Below are 23505 nucleotides of genomic sequence, written 5' to 3'. Positions count from 1 at the left end.
AAAGAATGCCTAAATAGCTGCTCTCCAGCCAGCCAAAGTTACAGTTTAAATCCTGGCAATGTATTCATCAATATTTTCATTCTCAGCTGCATTTCTTGACATTTATGCCAGAACAAAATTCTGCAAAAGGTCAGCACAGGATTCAAGTGTTATTAAGTGTATGATCTAACAAACAGAACAGATGACCTTCACTCACACTTGCCTGATGGTCCTGTGAGCTCACAAACAATAGATCCCAACCACTTTCTCAGACTTAAAGAAATATCCATCTTGGGAGAAATCATCCATATGCAGAGAGACAGCACAAGCTTGGAATGCCTCTAACCTACTTCAAAGTAGGACTCAATTATGGCTTAGACTCTTTGTACCTATTTTCCCTCCTTTCTTTTTACAGTAATTCACTGAATGCTGGCACACCATTGTGCTAAGGGTGTATTACATAGTTAAAGATGGTTTAACATAGCAGGAGATTTTGTGACCCACACACAGACAAAACAAACAAGACAAAGAGGAAAAACGGAAAAATGAGACCCATAGAATGTAGAGTGATGTGTTCCAGATCCCAAACACCTAGAGAAACTGGAAACTGGACCCAGCCCTCACTGCTGTGCCTGGATTGCCAGGGCAACCCCTTCCTTCCAAGCAGAACTTCCAAAGTGAGCACAGGAAATCTGTGGGTGATGTGAGAACTGAAGCTCTTATCTCCTCAATCCCTGTTCGGTGGCTTTGCTGCAAGGCTACACTTGCACTTCCTTTTCCAGGAGTACATTTCATTTCTCCCACACTGCTTCTGAAGACTTTTGGGAAATTTCATAATGTCACACCAAAAGCTCCCAATAGCAGCAAGAATTGCTTTTATTGCTGTTTAACACAGTTCTGAATTTAAATGGCTAATGTGTACGCCTCTCTCACACATGAACACAAACTGCTGCACGGCAAAACTTTAAGATATCAAATTAAAATGCACTACAGCACGAATTTATTGTATCACTGCTCATAACTGTTTTTATGCATTTGATTTTTTTTGTCTTTTGTGGTTTTGGCAGTAGAAGGAAAGCAATCAAAGTCCCATTAAAGCAGCCGTGTAAGAAATTCTCATTTACAGAAGACAATGAAAAATTAATCTAAAATGAGTGTAACTAAGTTTTCATAGAAACAACAAAACCACTCAGACATTATCATCTTCAACAGCTGTTTACTGTCTTCATCTACAAAATTACCTGTCAAATTTTGCTGTTTTCTCTAGGGAAAAAAAAAGCCAACCCCAAGTGCCTCTCTGAGTCAATAAAATGCTCCACATGTAACACGGATATTAAAGAGCTCTTTCTTTCAATCATAATACTTAGCAGGCATGATTGAGGTGAAGCAATGTTCAACATCTCTCCTGCAGGTTTGAATTCTACATGTTTAACTACAGGGAAAAAATTCAAATGTGGCTGAGTGGTAAAAGCCGGGTGCTTTCCTCCCTCTCCCCTACTCCATGGAACATCTCTCTCCCCATTTCAATGGGCAAAGCAACATTTCTCATTCCTGGAAAGCTGTTTACTATAAAACAGTCACAACTGTCTCAACATGAAATGAAAACACTTGAAGGAAAACACAAAAGGGATAAGAGCAGAATGGAATATTTTCTGGTGGAACGGGGCTTCTTCTCCCAGGGTCAGTTTGTCTCAGTGATGAATTCGGTGTGAAGAATTTGTTCAGCTGGGAGAACACATGCAGTTGGTTAATGCCATGCAATGTGCCTGATGGGAAGGATGCCAAACAAACATCAGAAGGAAACCAAAGGGTTCAGGGAATGTGCTGCTGGCAGACTGATCCCTGGCACAGGAGCCACCAGGGGATGGGCAAACCTTCTGCTGATGGCTGGGGCCATGGTTTACCCAGCATCGAGTCAGCAGCTCAGCACCTCAGCACAGAGAGGAAGACATAAGAAGACAAGTCCAAACCAGCTGAATTAATTGTCCTTCACATGCATATTCCCAGGCTGAATGCTCTCAATGCTATCTCAAGTGCTGCTGCTGTCCCTAATTCCAGATTTAGGAGAGGGGAAAGAGTTAATTACTGAAGGGCAGCTAGAGCGAGTGGGATGCACAGCTCCTATTGACTTCCTTAATGGTGGTAAAATGTGCAAATCCTGTGGACTGTAGCTGAATTTAAATTGCAATGATTACAAAATATAAAGCCTAAAAAAGAGGATTTATACATGAGCAGATTTAGCTGAGACACAGACTCCCTCAAGACCTACATTTTGTTTACATGCAAAGCAGACTATGCCTCCTGAATGACTAAATCCTGACGACAATTATTTATATATCTAACCACCCTCCTAACACGGCTCTGGACCATAATTCCTGCTGCTAAATGCCTCGGGGAATATCTACTAGTTATGGGTTCATCCCTGTTTTCTGGCCATTGTCCAGCAAACCACTTTCAATGTGTAAACAGTCCTGCTGCCTTCAGAGGGTCTGCTCATATGATGCACGAGTCCATAAGGACGTGTTGCTTAAACAGATCCATAACATCAGCAACGACAGCAGCACGTTTCTCTTGCTGCTTTCGGACAGGATTTTGATGCACAGCTCTTGGGAGTGCAGCACTATTAACCTATTTTATGATATGGAAGCCGGGGAACAGATAAATGAAGTGACTTGCCCAGGGTCACGCAGGAGTTCGTGGGAGAAACGAGGACACAAACAATACGCGCGCGTTTAAATTGAGTCCTGAGGAGTTTGCAGAGCTCTGCCTGCTGTGTGAGGGAGGCTTTGAGTGCTCTGGCATTGTTATAAAGGAAATCAGTGAGTAATAGAGTAGGAATCAAATATTTTAAAGATTATTTGCATCTACTATCATGTTAACCAGTCCTGTTCCGTCTTACCCAGAAAATCTGTGGGATACTCTGTGATCACCAGGCCAATAAAATCTGGAAGTCCATATAATTTTGAGCACTACAGTTTCTTACATACAAGAGCAAACAGGACTATCAATTTCACATAACTTTGATATTTTCAGCTGTCTCCCTGCTTGTTCTCTGCCCCTCCTGTCTCAGGCAGTGTGGACACCAGCCAGGGCACTCCAGGCAGCCAGCACAGGAACGATCCACTGCTCCCAGAGCCTGTTCAGCACAACCCTGCCTTTCCCTGTGGCTCCATGTGGCAGCTCCCTGCATTTCCTCTCTTACTTTCTCCATCTGAGTGGCAGGGTCACTTGCCCTGCTCTGACCCACATGGCTCCCTGACTCTCATGCATCTCATGGATGTTGCAACCACTTCTCCTGAAGTAGAACCTCCAAACCACCTATTATTTTACCTCTACTCAATCTCAAGTCCTCTGTCTTCTCTGTTGTCAAGCTCGACAACAAACTCTTCCCAAGTCATTCCTGCAATCTCTCCCACATCAGAGCACTGCTCAAAAGCTGCTGTATTCTCTCTGAGCTGGACTGTAGCAATATCTGCCTTTCCTGCCCCTGTTCAGTTTGAACCAGCAACAGAAACAGCTTCCCCAGTGTCCCAAATGCCTGTGTCCTCAGTCTTAACTGTGTCCTCTGTGCATATACTCACACAAGTTTACATTTACATATTCCTATTACAGATGCTACCACAATAGACTTTTCTTTCAGTGTCTGTTGTCAGACACCTGGTTGGGATGGTAGGTGAAATTTCTAGAAGTGCCTTAGTTCCACATTCAAAAGTGTTGGGGTAGCTCTGGGGTTTTCAAGAGCACAAATTCCTTTCAAAGTCTAATTGCTTTCAAATGCATCTGCTTTCTCCCAGGCAGTGGGAATTCGAGGCCCCAGAAGTTCTGAAAATTCCAATAGGTGTCAGGCTGTTGAAATAACTGCTTTTTTTAAATTTAGGTACTACAAACTATAGTCATCAAAGTATTTATGCATTGCTTCACTTGGCACTGCAAAGCTTAAGTGAAACAGATGGCCAACTCAGGTTTCCAAAAGTGACTCAGATACTCAGGAGCCCAACTCACACAGGAAGTCAGTACCAGTTAATCTTCTAAATGTCAAATGGCACTTTTGAAAATAGCACTTTCCATTAAAGTAAGGACCTGAAACTTTGTGCTTTTTAAATGTTTGCTTTGTACCAAGTAATACCCCAGGCTCCACCTGTCTGCCTTTTCATGTTCAAAGGACAAGTGAATACTTAAGTAATGCATTTTGTACAGGCAGGTCACCAGCACATCAGTCAGCTCTGCAGCACTGGGGTTTTTTTCCTGTAAAGGACACTTTTAGGCAACAAGCTCGAGGCTTGGTGGGGAGGAGAGAACTAAAGAATGTATAGACTTAGAATTAGCAGCACAGCCTTCCCTTGCTTGCCACAGCTTTAGCAGTGAAGTGCAGAGACTGCAACCACCCCAAACAAGAGTTTTTATCTTTGGGGGCTTAACCAGTGTTTAACAGAAATTGAAGCAGAATGAAGGAGGGCTGTGTTGGACAAGCCTGGATGGCCTTAATGGCAATGGGTCATTAATACATGGACACTGTTCAGGCTCCTTCTGGAACCCCTGTGACACACAACCCAGCTCTTCTCCAGCCCAGCAACCCCAGAGCATGGACAGATTTCTGGTCTGCCACTCTAAGAAGAAGCAGTACCCAGGAGAAAGTGCAGAGGGCTTAAAATAAATGTTATGGATACAAAATACTAACCATTTCCCCCTTCTGGCACTATGGACTCTGACCTGGCAAAGGCCAAGGCTTTGCTTGGGATGGAGAGTTCCCAGGAATCAGCCACTACGTGATCCAGAGGTCACCCCAGAAACTTCCAGCACATCTCTGCTGCCAATGGGTAATGAATCAAATCCAGGCCCTCCCCAGAGCCTGAGTGCAACTGGAGGGGGAACTGAGCTGAGTGCATTTGGTATTTTTCACCCGGAATGTCGAGTGGAGGAATAATGACCATTATCTCCAGTATATATCTTAGAATAGGGAGAAGTTAGGGAGGTGATTTCTGCCCACATCACTAAGTCTCAGACAGAGTAAAAAGACAGATGAATGTGGAAGCTGGTTTATAGAAGAGACCAGAGGGACACGAGTCCTACAAAGACTTTGAAGGTTAACTTTACACACTTTTTAGGAAACTCTGGAAAAGCCTGCAAGTCTCAGACTTGCAAACCTAAGTTTTCAGGTGTTGTCACAGTTTATATAATTATCAACAGAAACAGACAGGGGCTTAGGTGTATAAATAACCTTGTACAAATATCAAAATACTGTCACTGACTGATGGCAATATGAAAACTCCACTTCCATAGCCTGGTGAGGTGTATAGATCTCCCTCAATAACTTAGATCTTTATTCTCTGTTTAGCACTACTCTGTTTTCAGTACAAAGAAAGAACCTTATGGCATTAGCCCCAGGAGAAATGGGACTTCCCTTAAAAAAAGAACAACCATTATAGTTTTGGATTCCCTTCAAAGGGCATTAATTCCAATACTTTCTTTTAAAATTTAAATTACATCTAGTTAGCAAAGAGAGAATGACTTTTGGCATATTTTTCCTGCATCTAATAATGTCTTCCTTTCACTTAAAGTGTCTATTTCCCTATAGATGATTACTGTCATTAAGTTACTCGGAGTGTGACAATAATTGAGAGGTTTTGGCTATTGGATTCAGAAGCATTAAGATTTAAGGAAGAGGAATGCAAAGACATGGAAGACAGAAGTTGAAATGCTCACATAATCTACACTTGATTTCAATTAGAGACAGAAAACTTCAAAAGGCTCAGGAGAGATTTGGTCTGGACCAGCACCTCTTCTCTTCTACCCTACTCAGAGAGTCCTTCTCCTCCCACCACTGCTGCCAGGCCTGACCACTTGGTGTCCCAGCTAATTAGCCCTCTGATCCTTTTTTCTTCAAACCCTCATTGCAGAGACAAGATACACAGGGCCTGGTGACCTAGTGCACAGCTCAGTGCTGATCTGTACAGCCTCTCAGGCTCTGAACTGTGGAAAAGCCTTGGGATACGGAGACCCAAGCTCTGTACTCTCAGAGTTTAGGGCATCTGAGAAGAGAGTTACATGGGCAGGCTGCAGGCAGGTTTGCTGGAAGCCCCACAATGAGTGTTTCAGAGCTGCCTGCCCCTTGTCCTTGATCCCTCACAACCAGTCCTGCTCATCCTCTCTCACAGAGGTGTCTTCACACAGGAGACTTTTGGTTGTTACTCTTCAATAAGAAAACAAACAGCGCTCACCCTCCGAGAAGGAAGAAACAAAAAGGTGCCTACAAGGAGCACAATTCTGCTCTGCAGCTGTGAAATGAGGGAGCTGTGCTGCTGGGAAGAGGGAGGTGTCCCCTAAGGAAGCACAGACCAGGCTGGGGTCCTACAGAAACAAGCTGGTGGCTGCTATCAGCAGCTGATTGCTCTCAAACCTCAGGGGCAAGAAGCCTGGCACTTCAGTGCCTAGGAAAATTCGATCTCTTTCCCTGCTTAAGGTGAAAAACTGGCAGCAATTATAAAACTAAAGGGTTTACACACTTTACTGAATCTGTCTTTGGGGATATCTGGAACAGGTCTAATAAAAAAAGCTAAAGAGAGTATTAACTCTTAACAATTACTGACAAATGATATGTATAGATGCTTAAATAGCAGCGTTTCTAAATCTTGTGGCGTACATACTGTAAATCTTTCATGTAAAGGATTTGCAGAGAAAGGAATCCTCAAACCCTCTTTAACGTCTTCAGTGGAACAAAAGATCTTTCTGTACACTCTTTGACATTACTCAGGAAACAGCAAATTATCTGATTCAATTGGCTCATGAGTAGAATAGCACGCAGCAATTAACTCTGTAGAAACCAAATCCCCCTTTGAGAGGATTTATTATAAGAAAAAATACTAAAAACATAATAAGATAAGAAATACGAGAATTTCGAAATAAGCGTAGTCAAACAAAAAATTATAAGAAAAAATACAACGTGGAAAAGGAAAATAGTCTTAAATATAAGAAAAATTTCTCATGCAGGGCTGAGCTACTCAGAAGTCATTAACATTACAAAGGGATGAAGTGTCCAACAATCTAAGCAATCTGAACAGATAAGTTACCCACCACAGTCCACAAAAGACATGGCTTCAAAGTAGGCAGGATTAATGGTCTTGCTTCCTGGCAAAATGAAGTCATGCTTGTATATGTGAATAATTTTACAGAATGCAGGAACAGCTATAATAGAGCCTGATAAATACTTCAGTCAACCATTTACTGCTTGTAAGTTGGGGTTTATCTTGAGAGTATCACTGAAACCAAGTCTCTTCTCTCTCTGCCAAATGCACATGGGGAACTGAAAACGGGACACACAGAAAACATGATAAATAATAATGAATACAAACGATTTGCTGCACTTTGGGGGTTAAAGCATCCATGCATCCCATGTGAGGGTCATGCCCAAACCGTGTGGTTGGAAGCACTATCTGGCCCACGTGTCTGTGCCCATCCCTGCTGCATCCCTGCTCCAGGCCCAGAGCATGGGACCCAAGTGCAAATCTCTCCTTCCTCTGTGTCCAAGTTTTATGGGGAGTGAGCCAGGCCACAGGCCAGGAAGAGCCTATAATGTGCTCCAGCCAGTCATCTCATCTCGCTCCTGAGACCCTGGCAAGAGCTGTGTGTGCTTTCTTAGCAGAAGAACCACATGGGCCCAGATGACCTCAAAAAGGAAGGAAGAAAACTCTGGACACCCAAGCTGGCTCATGATCTCCCCATGGGAGCTGCTGCCAGTGGCTTCTTGGTGCACACTGAGGGTAGAACTGGATGCCTGGTTTTGATTCAAACCACAGCTAAATTTGCAGAACTGTATAAAAGAAGAATATCCTTTCTAGCAACTTAGGAAATTACTTGAGAACTTGACAAAGGAACAAATAGATCACTGGCATGATGACAAGCTGACATTATAAGCCTTGGAAATACATATTAAAAATATATATTCACACACACAGACAAATGTTAAAGCTCCTAATGTGAAAGGCATGCTGTTATATTACCCACAGGAGGGGAAACCACCACAAACTCTTCTCCCTTACAGGATCCACAATTCCAAACTAAGATTTGATTAACACTGTGAAAGAGCTCAGCAGTTTATGCAAATCTCCTGGGTGGCTGGGAGAGGGGGTATCATCACAGGGAAAAACTACTAGTCCCATAAAAGACAGGCTAGAGAAACCACTGACAGGATTGACAGGATACAAAGAGACAATAAGGCTCAAATCCAGACAAATCCATTCATCATAAATCTCGAGTTAATAAGGTGGGTAAAAACCGAATATGACAAAATGGTAAAGGTTCTTAAAAAAGAAAACAGAAGGGAAAGGGATGTTGGAACCTGCACGCTGAGCAGGTTTCAAGAGAGAGCTCTAAAAGGACTTGGGTGGGAAAACCCGAAGAAAACAACAGAGGGCTGTTGGTTTTTCATCATCTGTCCTTTAGGCAGCAATTAACTTGTGCTCAGTGGTGTGCACAGTTAGAAGCTGTGTTGTTAAACACACTTAGGATGTACAAGCTGTTCTAAAGTTGTTCATCAAGAGCTGGACTCAAAGCTCATGGACATTCTCCCCCAAACTTCACTGAATGCTGAATGGGGCTCCAAATTCCAAACCTGGTTATTTCTTTCTGTCCTGTTGGGTGTTAACTCCTGTTAAAAAGCTGCCAATTACGGACATATCTTTTGAAAAATCAGTTGCTGAAGTGCAGCAGTCAAAGCCAAGTCAGTGAAATCAGGACTGCTCTGGGAGCAGATAATGGTGAAGAGCTCATACTTTTCCAACATTTACCAAGCCAGAGCCTATTTATGCACAATATGGCTCTGTAAAAACCACTTGCCCTCAGATGTCCTGGGTTCTGCTCTAAATGGAGCCTGTTCTGTGACTCTAGGTATGTTGGTAGACTTTTTTTGTTTAATGAACCCACATGATGAATTTAGATCCTGATCCACAGCGAACCACAACAAATCTCTCCTGATTTGCACCACTGAGGGATGTGGCAATTATACCATGTTTGATGACTATGTGTTTCACCTCACCTCAGCAATTCTACCAGCCCCAGGAATACTGAACAGAACAGGAGAGGCTTCCTGTCAAAACAATTAACACAACTTTGATTAACAGAACATGGCAACAATCCCCTTCTCGGGTGGTTCTGGGAGTCACATCAGCAAAGGCTGAGTTTCCAGCCAGTTCTCACTGATCAAGTCCCTTACACTTACCATGACATTTCTAGGTTAACTTCCCAAAGAGTTCTGCTGGGAGCAGCATGTATTTACTCTGTATTTAAACAATGCTCATCTGCAATGTATAGGAGTTTTCTGGCTAGTGAGGAAATCACAGCAGGCAGAGCCAACCTGTGGAACTACACACGTACAGAGGGTCAAACAGATACACAGCAACAAACAAGGTCAGCTTTTAAATATTCCTTTCCAGTCTCATAAAATCTCTGAACACTTCTCAAGATAAAAATTGACAAATAGCATCTCCAAGTGGAGAGCCTCACCCTGCTACTGCACGTTTTAAGAGACGACAAAAACGCCACAGGAAATGATAATCACCCACAATTTAAACCTCCAAACCTAACTGAACAATTGCTAAACTAACCAGAGAGATTATACTCCTTTGGGGATTGTCAGTGGTACTTGCTGGGCTCTGATTTGGTTGAAATCTAGTAGCTCTAATGGAGTATTGCACGCAGATCGTACACATCAGAAATTTCTTTTGCTCAGTACATTCCCATGAACTAATTCCATCACCACACGGATGCTGTGAACTGCCCTGGGTGAGAGAACAGACATAAACACTGCAATACTCGTTATTTGGTCCATCAGCACTGCTTTGGTCGACAGGGCACCTTGCTTTCCATCCATCTGATGGCATTGCTAAATATGCCACTCTCATTAAAAACAGTTGAAATAGGAATGAATTCAGTGGCCGAGGTCACTCGAGTACTCTGGCAGAGTCATTATTGAATTTCTACCAGTGTGATTACAAAGAGTGCCTGCTCAGTCCATTAATCTGCAGCATGGAAACCAAAAATCAATGGGGTGCTACTTCAAACTCCTTTTTGTAATAATTACCATCATGTATGCAGGTGTACATGTGGGAGGGAGCCTGGAGCTGTTGTCACAGCCTTGAGCAGGAAAGAGATGATCTATAGTTTTCTGAGCTGTGTGTCAGAGAGAAGAAAGGAGAGGGAGTCCAAATTTATTCTAAACTTGGGGTGAAATTCAGATTGCAAGGAAAATTTTGCCATTTGCTTCAGTGAAGCTAAGGTTTCTTCCCTGGCAATTTAACTGGAAGTCAAATTCCTGGGAAGCCATCAGGAATTCAGCAGTGATCGATCCAAAAACCTCTTTACAACAAGCATCTCAGTTTTCTTTAATAAACTTACTTCTCCATGAAATTACTAGGATGTTGGTAAAGCAGTAACAGGAAAGCTGTAGGAGTTTTTTTTGTGAATAATAGTAGTACAAAACCCTTTATATTGTTTTTGTGAATTTAGACTGATTTATGCCATCCCTTTACACTCCTCATCTTGACTCTTTAAAGTAATAGGGACACACCACAGATTTTTCCAAGAAAAAGTGTTTAATTTCCTTGCTTAAGGAAAAAGTACATTCAAAAAACATTGGCAACTTTTGTATAATACTGCCACTCCCATCTCATTTTTCATTCTTAACTCTGAAAGTGTTACAAAAGAATATACCTACAGATCTTAATTGTCCATAACATCTACTCAAAGAAAGAGAACTCCAGGGGTCTTATTTAGTTGGGATTTAATGGACCAGGACTTGTTTTTTTCTGGAGAACTCACAGACATCTACCACCTTCTGAAAGAGCAGCCCAGCTCTACCTTGTTAAGCTTCCAGGAAATATTCAGTATCCTCTAAACACTTCCTATGTCCCCTCTAACCCACCAATTCATGTAACAGAACCCAACTCAAGCCAGGTGATTTGTACAAGCCCTTGACACGGTGCAAGACAAATTCACCACTGATTTACATCGAAGGGACTGTGGCTGCACATCTCTGGAAAAAAAAAAGGATGCCTTTTAAAATGTCAGTATTTGCTGATATTCACCATGAAGTGACAGTGAAAAAAACCAAGATCTTCCATCACTCCCAGAATGTGAAATGCCAGAGGTCTCCCTGCAGCCTGAGCTGTAGATAAATTATGATTTGCAAATGATGACTTATAGAAGCCAACAGATTAACTGCTCCTCCTTGTGTGAGCTGTGTGGAGAACTGCAATGATCTCTGACACAAGCTAGTTATTTAGACTACAGGAGTTGTTTTGTCTGTAACAGGCAAAGATTTTTACTTCCTAAGCTTGTAAAACACCATGTATTACCTCTGCCTACCGTGTAAAACGTGCAGAGGGAATGGAATGGAATCCATCCTAACAGGAGGTGAGAAGTCGCTGGTTGTGCTGAGTTGTGTTATGTCATGTCCAGCTCGAATTACATAAACTGTTGTGTTTGCTAACAGTGCTCATATGCTGTAAGTGTTTGCAGAACAATAATGATGCTGCTCCATGCAGGCTGAGGCTCTGGTAATGGGGACTGGGAGTATTTATTCAACAAGTTACTATTATTTGCCTGTCATCCTACAGAAGAGCCATCCAACTATTTTCAGGTAGAGACACAGAATTAACCAGATAAAGGAGGTGATTATTTACTATTATTAAGAGTAGGAGCCTTGTGATATTTAGCACCCTGCTGTATATTGTACAAATAATGAACCTGCTGCTTCAGCAAGGCTCGAGTAGAGCAGCAGAGAGACAGCAGATGGATGGAGACAGACAAGAGTGCAGGGAATACTGAAAAAAATCCTGGAGAGTTGCAGGCTATTGCAAACATCTTCCTGCAATGACAACTGAAGAAGAACAAGGTTTTCTAGGTCTGAGATGTGAGAGTCTCAAAGAAGTAAACACATCTGGACTGACATCACCTGACAGATCAGGCCTTCAAACTGTTCAAGCTCGGGACCTCGTGCTGGTCTGACATTCAAATGAATTTAAACATCTTATGGTCATGTAAGGCTTGATCCTGATTTCAATTACAAAACTGAAAATCAGTAGATTAATTTCATTCATCTCAGTGGAGCTAAACCAATGTAAAACTGGTGCTAATGAGACAACATTTAGGTCTGTCAAGCGTTTATGAAGACTCAACCTCTACAAACGCTGTATCGACCATAAAAGTAATTTTAAGTGATAATTTTAATGTGCTTATCAAATTATTTTTATTAGAACTATCTCCAGCTGGAAAATATTCAATGGAGGTAATGGCAGAGACTAATCAAACGCACTCAAACTCATTTTGAAATTAAAAGAGAATAAAAAATGCAATGTGTAAAACCCACCCAAATTCTCTTTCTCTTATCTCAGCCTGGAGGGAGGCACAACCACAGAAGACAGATGATGTGGTCTCTGAGCAGAGAAGGCAGCAGGAGCAGTGTTTAACCACCCCTCACTGCAGGTATACAAGTCACTCATTTAAATACATACAAGAGTCAACTGGGAATAGAACTTAATGATCTGAACCAGGATGACAGCCAGGAGTGGTGACTGGAGGGAGAGCTCTGCTGTGACTGCACGAGCCCAGGGCACCAGCAACATGCCACAAAATGCTCCCAGTCACCAGTTACCAACTAGTTTTCTTACCACCCTTGCTTAACTTGTAAGACTTACAACAAAGAATCAGCATCTGTGTAATAATTTCCCACCTGTTTCACGGGGAATCCCCATCAGTATATAACAAAAAAGAAACAGAGTAGAGATTTCTATTTGTATTTTACATAGGCAGTAACACATCAAACTAAAGTCACTTTGACTGGAAGAGCAAATTTCAGTAAGTCAGTGTAGAAACACATGGTTCACCTGTCTAATACACTGTTTTGTGTAAGGAAATGCAAAGGTTTCAGATCAATGGTGATATTTCCTTGCTGTTGGTTAAGTGTGACTGATCTGACAGAGGCATGAGATGGAAAAAATATTTAAAATCATCTAATTGTCTCTAATGATGTTGTAGCCTGTTTTCTAGAGGTCTCTCCTGACCAGTTTTAAGTGTCTTGAGTTCAGAGGAGTCTTCTTATTGCAAAATTCCTCAAGCAGCAATGGTACAGAGGGCTTACATGTGCAAGAAACATATTTAGGGCTTACATGTGGAAGAAACATATTTCAATTTGCTTCGCTGAATACTAACAAAGATCTTATTCACTTTATTCTTGAAAGGTTTGGCTTTTGGCACTTTTTCCTAAATTTTCTTCATTCTTTATTGCCTGGCTGATTTATTTCCTCTGCTGTGAAAGTTACAGAGGAAAGCAGAGTTGCTTGGTAGCGTGATGTGGTATTGCTGAACTCAGCTGTTTATGGCTTTCAGCAGATGTTTCTGCTTCAAAGGCAGTGTGAGAAAAAATACACATGCACACATTCCTCCTCCCCAATTCTGCATCTTTTGTCTCTTATCTCCCAGCACCTCCAAATCACAAGGAAGGCTACATTACAATAGCTGCCAAACCATCCAAACAGTGCCAACTGCCACAGAAAAATAAGAGCTGACCTCACCCAAAGCAGAACTCAGGATTTAAAGTGGGAAAAAGGAACAGAAATGTCAGTCCATGAATGTGCTGCATCAGAAGAAGGTTCTCATGGATAATCTCGCTGTGAGTTACAGCTCATTAAAATGGAAAGCACCAGGGATTGCTGTGTGCAAGGGGCCAGGACACAGAAGTTTGGGGCACAAGATGCAAAGTGGGACAGGCAAGCCTTTCCTCCTGCATTTTCCAGGAGTGCTTGAAAACACCTTCTCAAACGTGTCTGAGGCTGAAAAGCAGATTGCATGTTTTTCTGGTCGCTCTCTGAGAAATGATTATTTTGTCAGAGAGTCAGAAAATACTCTCACCCCGGACATCAGGAATTACAGTTATTATTGAACCTGTCTATCAGTTCAGGACGGATGGAAAGCTGTTGTCCCATTATTCTATGATTGCACATCCTATTCTATTTGTGTGGGCTCCGCTCTATTTACATTCTAATGAAATAAAACAATACATTCAACCTGACTGGAAAGCAGGGAAGGCACTGACAGCAGCTTTCTCAGCAAGGCTGGGTTATTGCATGCATTGGCTAAGCCTCCAGCACTTGGTTTTGATAAGCATGTAAAAAGCTTTTCCAAACTACAGAGATTTGCTGTGCAAACAAATTTGATGCTTTCATTTGGGCAAGAAATATGTGAGGGATGACCTTTCTCTTGGTGCTCCACCAGCCCTTCTGCTTCCCAACAGACCCAGGAACTCCAAAGTAGACCAAAAAAAAATAATTATTGCAACTGAAAGTTCTGTAGAGATCATGGATAGATCTCTTTTAATGTATTTTGTTATCTCATCTCCACTAATTAATTTCTTTTCTTAGAGAAAAAACTCATGGGAATGCCTTACTCCTTGGCTCATACTATGTTATCTACAAAGATTAATGTAATATTTCTTGAATGGTCAGGACCAAGCCTAACAGTGGTTCTGTTTAAATCCAACATGAAAATTCCTTTCAATAGCATCTAACGACTGGCTTTCAAAAACCTCATCTGAGATTCTAACATCTCGCTTTGAATTTCAAACGGGGGAAGATAACGTTGTGAAATATCCGATCAGGAAGATAATACCTTCCAGTTTTTATCTCCCACAACACTTGGGCAGACCCTGCTGGTTGCCTGACTCAGCCTGTATCTGTTAAAAAGAAGATACTTATGCTGATGACAAGTTAAACACAGATTTCTATGGAATCAAAGGACTGATACAATAGTGTGGCTGGATTACGGCGGGGTCAGCACTCCAGCCGTGGATCAGGGCTGCACAGTGGTAGGTGCCAGATGAGAACCAGACAGACGTATGTTGTTGCCATGACAATTGCTATAGTTATCTCAAATTTTATCTTTCTCAACTTGCATTACTGATAGTATTGAAAAGAAAGGGTCCTTCAGGCTCAGCGAGAGTCCTTGCCCACGAGGGCTCCCGTGGAATTCGCTCTTCCATAACCCAGGTGAGGGCTGCCCGTTAACCTGAAAGCACTGAGGATTCCTCAGGTTCAACAAGTTGCCCTGCTCCCCCAAAAGCCACGTCAGACAGCAAGGTCTAAGGAACAAACCCTCCCTCTCAAGGCAGTTTGTGCAGACTCTTGCTCAGCCATTGCAGCAGACGGAGAGCGCGAGACAACGGAGCATCCGCCTCCTTCCTGCAGGCAGCCTGCTCCTGAAAGAGCTACGAGAGACATTCTTCAGCCCTCCTCCCTCCCTCCCAGCTCTGGGTTTTGATAAACACTCCTGACATTCAAAGCAGCAAAAGAGGAGCCATATGAAAGGCTCCTTTGGGAAGGAACCTTCTAACCCCTGTCTTCTGTGCCCTAGAAAAGATATTGTTACATGGCACAGCTGGCTGATCCTCATCCGTATGTGCAGATGTCCAGCATGTCTTTGGCACCTACTCTGCATGCTGGGGACATCTGTGCCCTAATTTGACCTGGAGCAGGCATCCTAACAAAGAGAAATCTCATAATGCAAAGACAGCAGGCAAAGATAAATTATTTGGGAAATCGGACGAGAAAGCGTGGAGGGAAAGGATCTTAAAAGCAGTAGGCAAAGGCTGAGCTCTATTATACCTGATACTGTTACTGACAGCTACACACACACTCCCGTGTGTCATTATAAGCAGACAGATGCACATCACAAGAATGACTCACCTTGGAAGCTCTGAGGGCTTCCAGCAGCCGAAAAGACTGCACCAAAATATGCACAACGCTTTAAACAGAAGGTCAGAATCATAGACTTGGTTAGGTTGGAAAAGAGACTTATTTAAGATCATTGAGTCCAACTGTTAACCCAGTACTTCCAAGGCCACCACTAAACCATGTCCCCAGGCACCACACCTACATGTCTTTTAAATACCTCCAGGGATGGGGACTCCATCAGCTCCCCGTGCAGCCTGTTCCAGGGCTTGACAACTTTCAGTGATGAATTTTTTTCCTCACATACAATCTAAACCTTCCCTGGTGCAATTCGAGGCTGTTTCCTCTTGCCCCACCCGGGCACACGACTGGCTCACGCTGAACCAGCTGCTGACCAATAGTCCCCAGGTCATTTTTCCAATTACTCCTTGGATTATGGGGCTTCATTCTGCTCCCCATCCCTGTCTTTCAGCTCAGGGGGCTGGGTACCCAGAGAACAACAGACTGAGGCAAAGAAGGCATTAAGTATCTCAAGCCTTTTCCTCATCCTTTGCCATTGTTTCCCCCTGCTTCCAGTAAAGAATGCAGATTCTCTTTAGCTCTCCTTTTGTTCAGATATCTATTTATGTCTATACCTATCATATATCTATATCTATAATAATGCCTGCTCATATGGGAATTTCTCATAAATGAATGGAAATCATTTCTGTTTCAGGGTTTAATGCAGTAAGAAATCCACTGCTGATGTCTTCCTCCCAAAGTACCTCTACAGTTTGTACAAATCAGTTTCTGTAGACACAAATGTGACCTCCTGAAGACATGCACAACCCCCCAAGCACCTACAGCAGTGGCATGTGCCACGTCAGCTCTGATCTTGCCTCAATTATCAGTCAAAAGGATAAACAACCGTCATGAAAAAATCCTGCCCCATGAGCACTAAACCTCTGAATCCTTGTGAGAATCGTGTCCTCTGCTCAGGCTGCGAGGTTTTGAGGTCAGCAGGCACCATTGGCACTCTGCTGAGCTCTGCAAACCACTCTGACCCAAAACTGCCAGCAGAAGATGACCCAGATTTTAAAATAATTAATAACATCTACCCTGCTCATAATGTGTAAATACTCTTCTCTGTGCCCATGTATTGGGCACAGACTGACTGTCTTCTGGTGTAGCCAGACACACACCACATGGCTCACACTTTTTCAAGTCTGACTCATGTTGTACATATACACTTCCCTTTTATTTTTCAATCACACGGAATTCACTTCACTGACACCCCTTGGCAGCATATGGTGCTGCCAGACAGAGGAGAGAGCTGCACGGAATTGTAACGGCTTTGTTGCTTTCCTCTGTGCCCCAGTGATGTGAAACACAACCTGGGAACATAATTAGCTGCTTCCACGTGAATGCAATGATACCCAGACAGTGCTCAAAAAGAAAAAAAAAGGCCACAACAACCCCAATCCAAAAAAAAACGTGTGCACATGTGGCGAGAGGGAATAAGTGATTGTGACTCAGTCTGAAACACAAACACAACATCTGGAAGCACTCTTCCTGAGTCTGCCTCTTTATCAGACAGATGGCTGGAGAGCCATAAGCCCACAGGCCTCTCAAAAGGTTCAAGGCCAAGAGGATAAAGTGCTACATCACAGCAGTTTTCCATTATGTCAGTTTTTCTAAATGTCTCTCTGTTCTCCCACACTCTGTTTCTCTACCCGGCTGACAGAAATCAAAAACAGGGGGTGACTCCATCCCTCCACAAACAAAGTGCCACATCCAGGGTCAGAAACGTCAGCCCAAGAACAGACTGAAGGTATCTTCTTCCAGGCCACTTCCAGGTTTGCAAGAGGAGTTAGGCCTAGATCAGACTCAGTCCCTGCTTAGTGCTCAGTTATAGGATGCTCTGGTACTCCAGCTTTGGTAGAGAAATCAGCTTAAGAAATTCCCCTAAGCCTCCTTGCTCCTACCCTTCATCCATCTTTCTCATGCCCACAGCTGACAGCACACCCACAGGTGGAGGTACGTTAGATTTAAAAAAAAGAAAATTAGGTTAAAAATACCCCTTGCTCTGTGTTGGAATAGCTCTCATTCCCTGTGGTGGCAATCCAGGATAAACTACACAGCAAACACGAGCCCTTCCACTTAGGCTGCTCTCAGAGGAGATGTGGTCCATCAGCCACACAAGCCTTAGGCTGGGACCAAATAGAAGCAAAACTAAGATACAGAACTGGTTACAGCAGTAACCAAAAATCTCCCTTCATCTACCCCAAGGACACACATCAAACCTACCAGCTTCCCTCCAGAAACAACAAAACACAAGTGACCAAGTAGTAGTGTAAGATTTGTTTTCACTAATCAACACTGTTGTTATCCTCATCAATAGCTACTTGAATCTCAGCAGAAATTGTGTTATGAGGCACACAAACATTGCTGATTTCAAGCTGTTTGCAGTTACTTGCTACAGTTGCAAAGCCTTTTTGAACAAATCAAAGCTAAGAAGCAATGGCTCTTGGCTTTAGCACCACAAATTCAAAGAGAACAAATATTACTTAAAAAAGCAAAAAAGCATGCCCCACTTAAATTCTCAAAAGGTAATGGTAAACAATTATTGCTGTGACGTACCTAAACTATGTCTCTTGTGTTCTATTATTTATATAATGTGAAAGGTGTATGAGCTGTTGCATTCAGATACAAACTGCTCGTTTCAAAGTGCTTACAATGCAATTACACCAGACCACTAATGACAGACAAATATGCAAGAAAGGAAAAGTAACATGGAAACAAAAAATGAGTAGTTTTATTGAGTATGGCCTTTGTTTCTAGGGATATGAAGGGGAAAGAGTGCAATGGTTCTCCGTGGTGCACCAGGGATGTTTGTGTCCTTAACAACTCAGCACATCACTCTCCCCATTATGACCAAAATGTATCCTGGATGCAGTGTTATCTGGCTACTCCAGTGCACTTACAATCTATTATGAATTTAAGTAATAAATCTGACTCCACAATCAGCTGGGGACATGTGACAGTACAAGGGGAGAGCCAAATATTCCTGTTGGCTGCAACAGAGAAATAAGGCAAAACTGTAGAAGACGCTTTGTTCTCCTTTCCTCCCACCTGAGCTCTGCTAGAAACAGCTGGTTGTGTAAAGAAAAACAACATACTGTCAACTTCTTGACAAGATGTATGAATGTTTACAAAGCACTCAAGAACTGCAAACTTTCATTTACCTGTTTTTATAGACACTCCTTTGCAAACACAGTGGAAAACACCTTCCTCTGCCTAAATTAACCAACACATTTACGAGTCGGTCGACTTTGCTGCAAGAGAAGAGAACAGCACTTCACACCTACCCTGGCCTCACTGGAGAACTGCACATCACCTCCATGAACTGTGCTGCTAAACCAGCCTGGAAACGCTGGTGGCAGCACAGAAAGATCCCATTAGGGACTTGCAACTCTCAACCAAATTAAATTAGCTTAATATATTTACATAAACCCAATATATTTATATAAAAATAATTGTGCTCTGTGGAGAGGCCTCCAAGTGACACTTAGTACTGTAATCCCCACTACATCATATGCTTTCCACTGGGATCTCAGTGCACACATAACCAGGTTTCCCCACCCAGCTCGTCCTTGTACAAAAACCCTTCATTCAAACCCAGGCTCCTCACGCCTTCAGAAGACAGCAACTATTTACACACACAAATGAAAGAGGCATTAATTGAAACATTGACTTTTATTTGCACAATTAGCACTAAAAATATTTTTATGGGTTAATTAGACTTCATGCAAATTGGATTGAGAAGATTTAATTGGGGTGTGATAACCTGACTGTTACAGTTCCTCTGTTGCAAATACACTCAGAGCTACTCGCTGTTCTAAAGCTGTGTCCTCCCTTTCAAACTGTTTTGGGTTTCAGCTTTTTTAGCTCTGGAAAGCTCAAATGATGGATCTTTCCTTTGCCTGTACCAGTCCTGAGGTGGGTTGACCCTGGCTGGATGCCAGGTGCCCACTAAAGCAGCTCCATCACTCTCCTCCTCAGCAGCACAGGGAGAGAAAAATAGAATGAAAGGGTCGTGGGTCGAGACGAGGACAGGGGGGGATCACTCACCAAGTGTAAACACATTGAATCAGAGAATTATCTTGTCATGAGCTGCTCGTGATGAGAGAAATTTCCACACTTTACAGGTGTCCAATATTTGGGCACAGAACACAAAAGCTGAAATGTGCTCAGTTTTCTGTGCCTGAAGACAGTACAAACCAACTGCATGGGAAAGCAAGAACCAGCCCAGCATCCCCCAAAGATTTTATGACACTCTTCAGTGAGCCCAGTGGCTAACAGCAAGCACAGAGCCAGGGAAGCATTGCCTGGATCTGCACAAGGGAAATGCTCTGCGTGGATTAATGTACAGCAACGGTGTGAGAATTCATTTAGACGATCTCTGGGAAGAGCAAAAGAATTTCCACTGAAAGCAGCAAGATCTAACTTCACTGTGTGCCATGGAAGACAATCCTACTTCTGGGCAAAGCACTGATTTTGTGTCTGTGGAACAACCAGGCCAAGTCTCAGCAAGAACACACCAAACAGGAAGGCAGGCACTGGCAGACCAGTTCATCCCAGTGCTCCCCAGAGTGCACTGCTCTGCCTCAGACAGCTACCAGCCTGTCAAGGGAACCCCCAGTTCTGGAAGAAGTAGCTGTTTGCAAAAGGGAATTCTTCTGTATTATATACAAGACACTGGGAGGTTTGAATTATTCTGTACCAATGATTCAAAGTTACGGTGGCTTCACTGTGGGAGCATTCACTGCTTGCTTGATGAACCAACCACAGAGGCTGGGATACGTTCAGAGAAACAAGGTCAAAACTATCAAACCAAAAAAATTACGCTCACTAAACCCCTTTGAAATTAAGAATATTCATATTCATGCCAAAATTACACCTCCCCACCCCCAGGTCTATTCCGTTAATTTTTTTTAATTTGAGCTGGTGAATTTTATTATCTGTTATAGATCAGCAGATGGTACCACAGTTCACATAAGTATCTCCAGATTTCCAGGCTACAGGTTTAATAGCTGTGAGCAGTGGTAATATGAGCCTTAAGTCTTTCAACCAAGGGATGCTATCATGGATATAAATGAGTTTAATGTGCCGAGAATATGAGGTTTCATACCTGTTCCTTGAACTTGGTGCTATCCTCTGACAAATAACAGTTGTGGTTGAGTGCTTTCCACCATTCCCCACCTCTTGCTTCACGTCCCACTGCCGGGGGTCACTTGTCTTTGCACTGAGAATGTTCACACCTTTCTTCACCTTTGCCCTGTTGAAAACAGCAATTGTAAAAGGTTTACAAGAGTCATTCAGGCCTGTGATCTTCGAGTGCAGCTCAGGCATGGAAATCTCAATATATCAGCTTTCAGCTAAGTAGCAGATATTCTTCTAATCCACCAATAAATAAGAGAGTGGTATCAAGAATGCAGATCTGTGGCAACACATCACTTTTTTGGACAGAACCAGCTCAGTGACTTTATATGTTCTGCCAACAGTAGGCTGGAGTTAGGATTAAAACTGAACCTTGCAGGAAAAGCTGCACTCGAGGTTCTTTTCTCTATTTTGGCAATAATTTTTTTCCAAAGAGATACTTGTCCCAACACAGAAAACTCAGGAAGATTCTGTTCTTCTGTATCAAGATGAAGCTGATTTTCATCATTGCACAGAGGAATGCTTCACTGGAGTTTTCTTTAATAATCCATTTTTATTCCATATGATATTCTTCTAGGTATCAGTGGACAGGTTTTTGCTGTTCTGCCTAACAATTCCCTCCTTAAGACAGACTCCCAAGGAAATTTCTGTCTGAAATGCCCAGCCTGGAGAGGATTTAGCTGTTGGTTAAGACAAGACTTTGTAACTCACAGATGTTCTTACAGGATTTCTGCCACTGTTGTTATGCCCAGTGGAAAAGTTAACTGTATTTATCTAGTGATGCTAATAACATCAGCAACAACTGCATGGAGGGTTAATTAAAGAGCACTTGCTTAATTAAAGAGCATTTGTACAAGGAATTCCCAGCAAAGATGTTGTTTGGGTGCACAATGTTTAGCTGCTGATCTTCAGTTCTGCTACAAAGTACCAAGAATGATAAATGAAACACAAAATGTTATTCACTGAGCAGAAATCACCATCTAACAAGATGATGATGTCAAGGTATCTTCTTGACATTTATGAGGACACAGCACCTAAGTTACTCTAAAAAAAAAAAAAGGTCTTTTTGCATCTTCAGCCAATAAAACAATTAAAAACTGTAGTTATGAATGACTGAGAGCACTTGTCCTCTTGCTGCAGCTTTTCAACAGTGAGACAGAACACAATTAATTTAAGGTATTGAAAAAGAAAACTTTTTTTTTTCTCAGTATAAGAGCTTAAATGCTTAATCCTCTCCTTTGTAACATGAAACACCACGGAGCTTCACAGAATACTGTCTTGCTCTTGTAAAACTGGCACAAACCTGATGCATCTGTAGTGCCTTCAAGCTGAATTACTCAGAAACAAAACCAGAAAAAGCAAAGGAAGAATCAAATTCATTACTGAAGGTTCATTAAAGCTTCAAGTCCCATTATGTCTTCCAGCATATTCCAGCTCAAAGAAATGAACAAAATAAATGGTTCAGTATTAAAACACTACTACCAATCTTGAATCTGTATAAAACCTGCAGTATGTCTTTGGAAGTCTGTCTTTTAGGAGTGTTTGGATGTATTTTAGGAGACTGTCATTTAGCAACTAGAGAGAAGTAAAAACTCATAGTTTAGACACTTTGTTCAGCTGCTCCTTGAGACGGGCTCTGAAATGGCAGAACACCACCCCAAATGATGTTCCCACGTTTGGATTTTCTACAGAATTACAACTTTGTCAGCAGCTGCAAATTGCTCTTTCCACCACATAGCTTGACAGAGTCAATACCTGGGCTCCTGTTAATTAGGATGGACATTTGGTGTGGCCAAGGTTAGTGGTAAAATACACTGCCAGAGGACGAGGGGCCGTGGCTACGATGCCATTTTGTTAATTAACTCCAGTATGGGGCATTAAGTTGAGTGGTTTTCACATATGCCATTATATAAAGCCCATTAAAAAAAAAAAATTCCATCCCAGGGTAAAGTAGGTTATGTTTAGTGAGAAAAATCAATGTTGTGATTGCACTTAGCACTGGAATTAGGGTATGAACACCCAGAAGATTGAACTTCCGAAATAAATATGCAGAAGCAACATTTGCAACTCTCCCTCTAAAAAGGGCACTGAGTTTTATATAACAAGGTCAATGGATGAATCAGAATTAAGTCAGACAGCAGCAAGCCCCACACATTTTCAAATGCAGTCTGTACACATATGCTACAAATGATTTCACTGAATTTTTATTTACTTGCTGTTTGAGTGCTAGCAAGGAAAAGTCTGTTTAATTCCTTACCAAAAGTTTGTTGACCTTGCTGTATGCTTGTGATTAAATATTAATTTTTTTCTAAATCAATAGTGCCAACTTTGTACATAAAAATTTGTAAGTTATACTACCTCAACAAACCCCAAGACAGAGGACCTGGAGGCCAAATTACTTGACAGTCTCCTGTATTTACCCCCCTAATATAACAGTATATATTCATTTACCATGTTTACTTAAGGCAGGCAGGTATGGTGACAATAAATGAAGACAAACAGCTGAAACAACTGAAATACAGGTTTCCTTAATGTGTGGCTCCCCATTCCAACTGGGAAGTCCTTTACCATGTCTACTTATTCACAAGTAGATGGTTGTCCTCACACAGAG

General features: G+C 42.2%; 1 protein-coding gene across 1 annotated transcript in view; it reads right to left on the bottom strand.

Annotated features, from left to right (window-relative positions):
- The window catches only part of TMEM132C (transmembrane protein 132C), a 201573-nt gene that overhangs the window by 68793 nt on the left and 109275 nt on the right, over nucleotides 1-23505 (bottom strand). The window contains exon 3 of the mRNA XM_032706177.1: nucleotides 20866-21012. Coding sequence (XP_032562068.1) covers nucleotides 20866-21012 — 147 coding nt within the window. The remainder of the gene's footprint in view (nucleotides 1-20865; nucleotides 21013-23505) is intronic.

The sequence above is a fragment of the Chiroxiphia lanceolata genome, chromosome 18 (genome assembly GCF_009829145.1).
Source record: "Chiroxiphia lanceolata isolate bChiLan1 chromosome 18, bChiLan1.pri, whole genome shotgun sequence".
NCBI lineage: Eukaryota > Metazoa > Chordata > Aves > Passeriformes > Pipridae > Chiroxiphia > Chiroxiphia lanceolata.
Note: the sequence above shows the minus strand (reverse complement) of the source record. Positions and strands in the feature narration are given on the sequence as shown.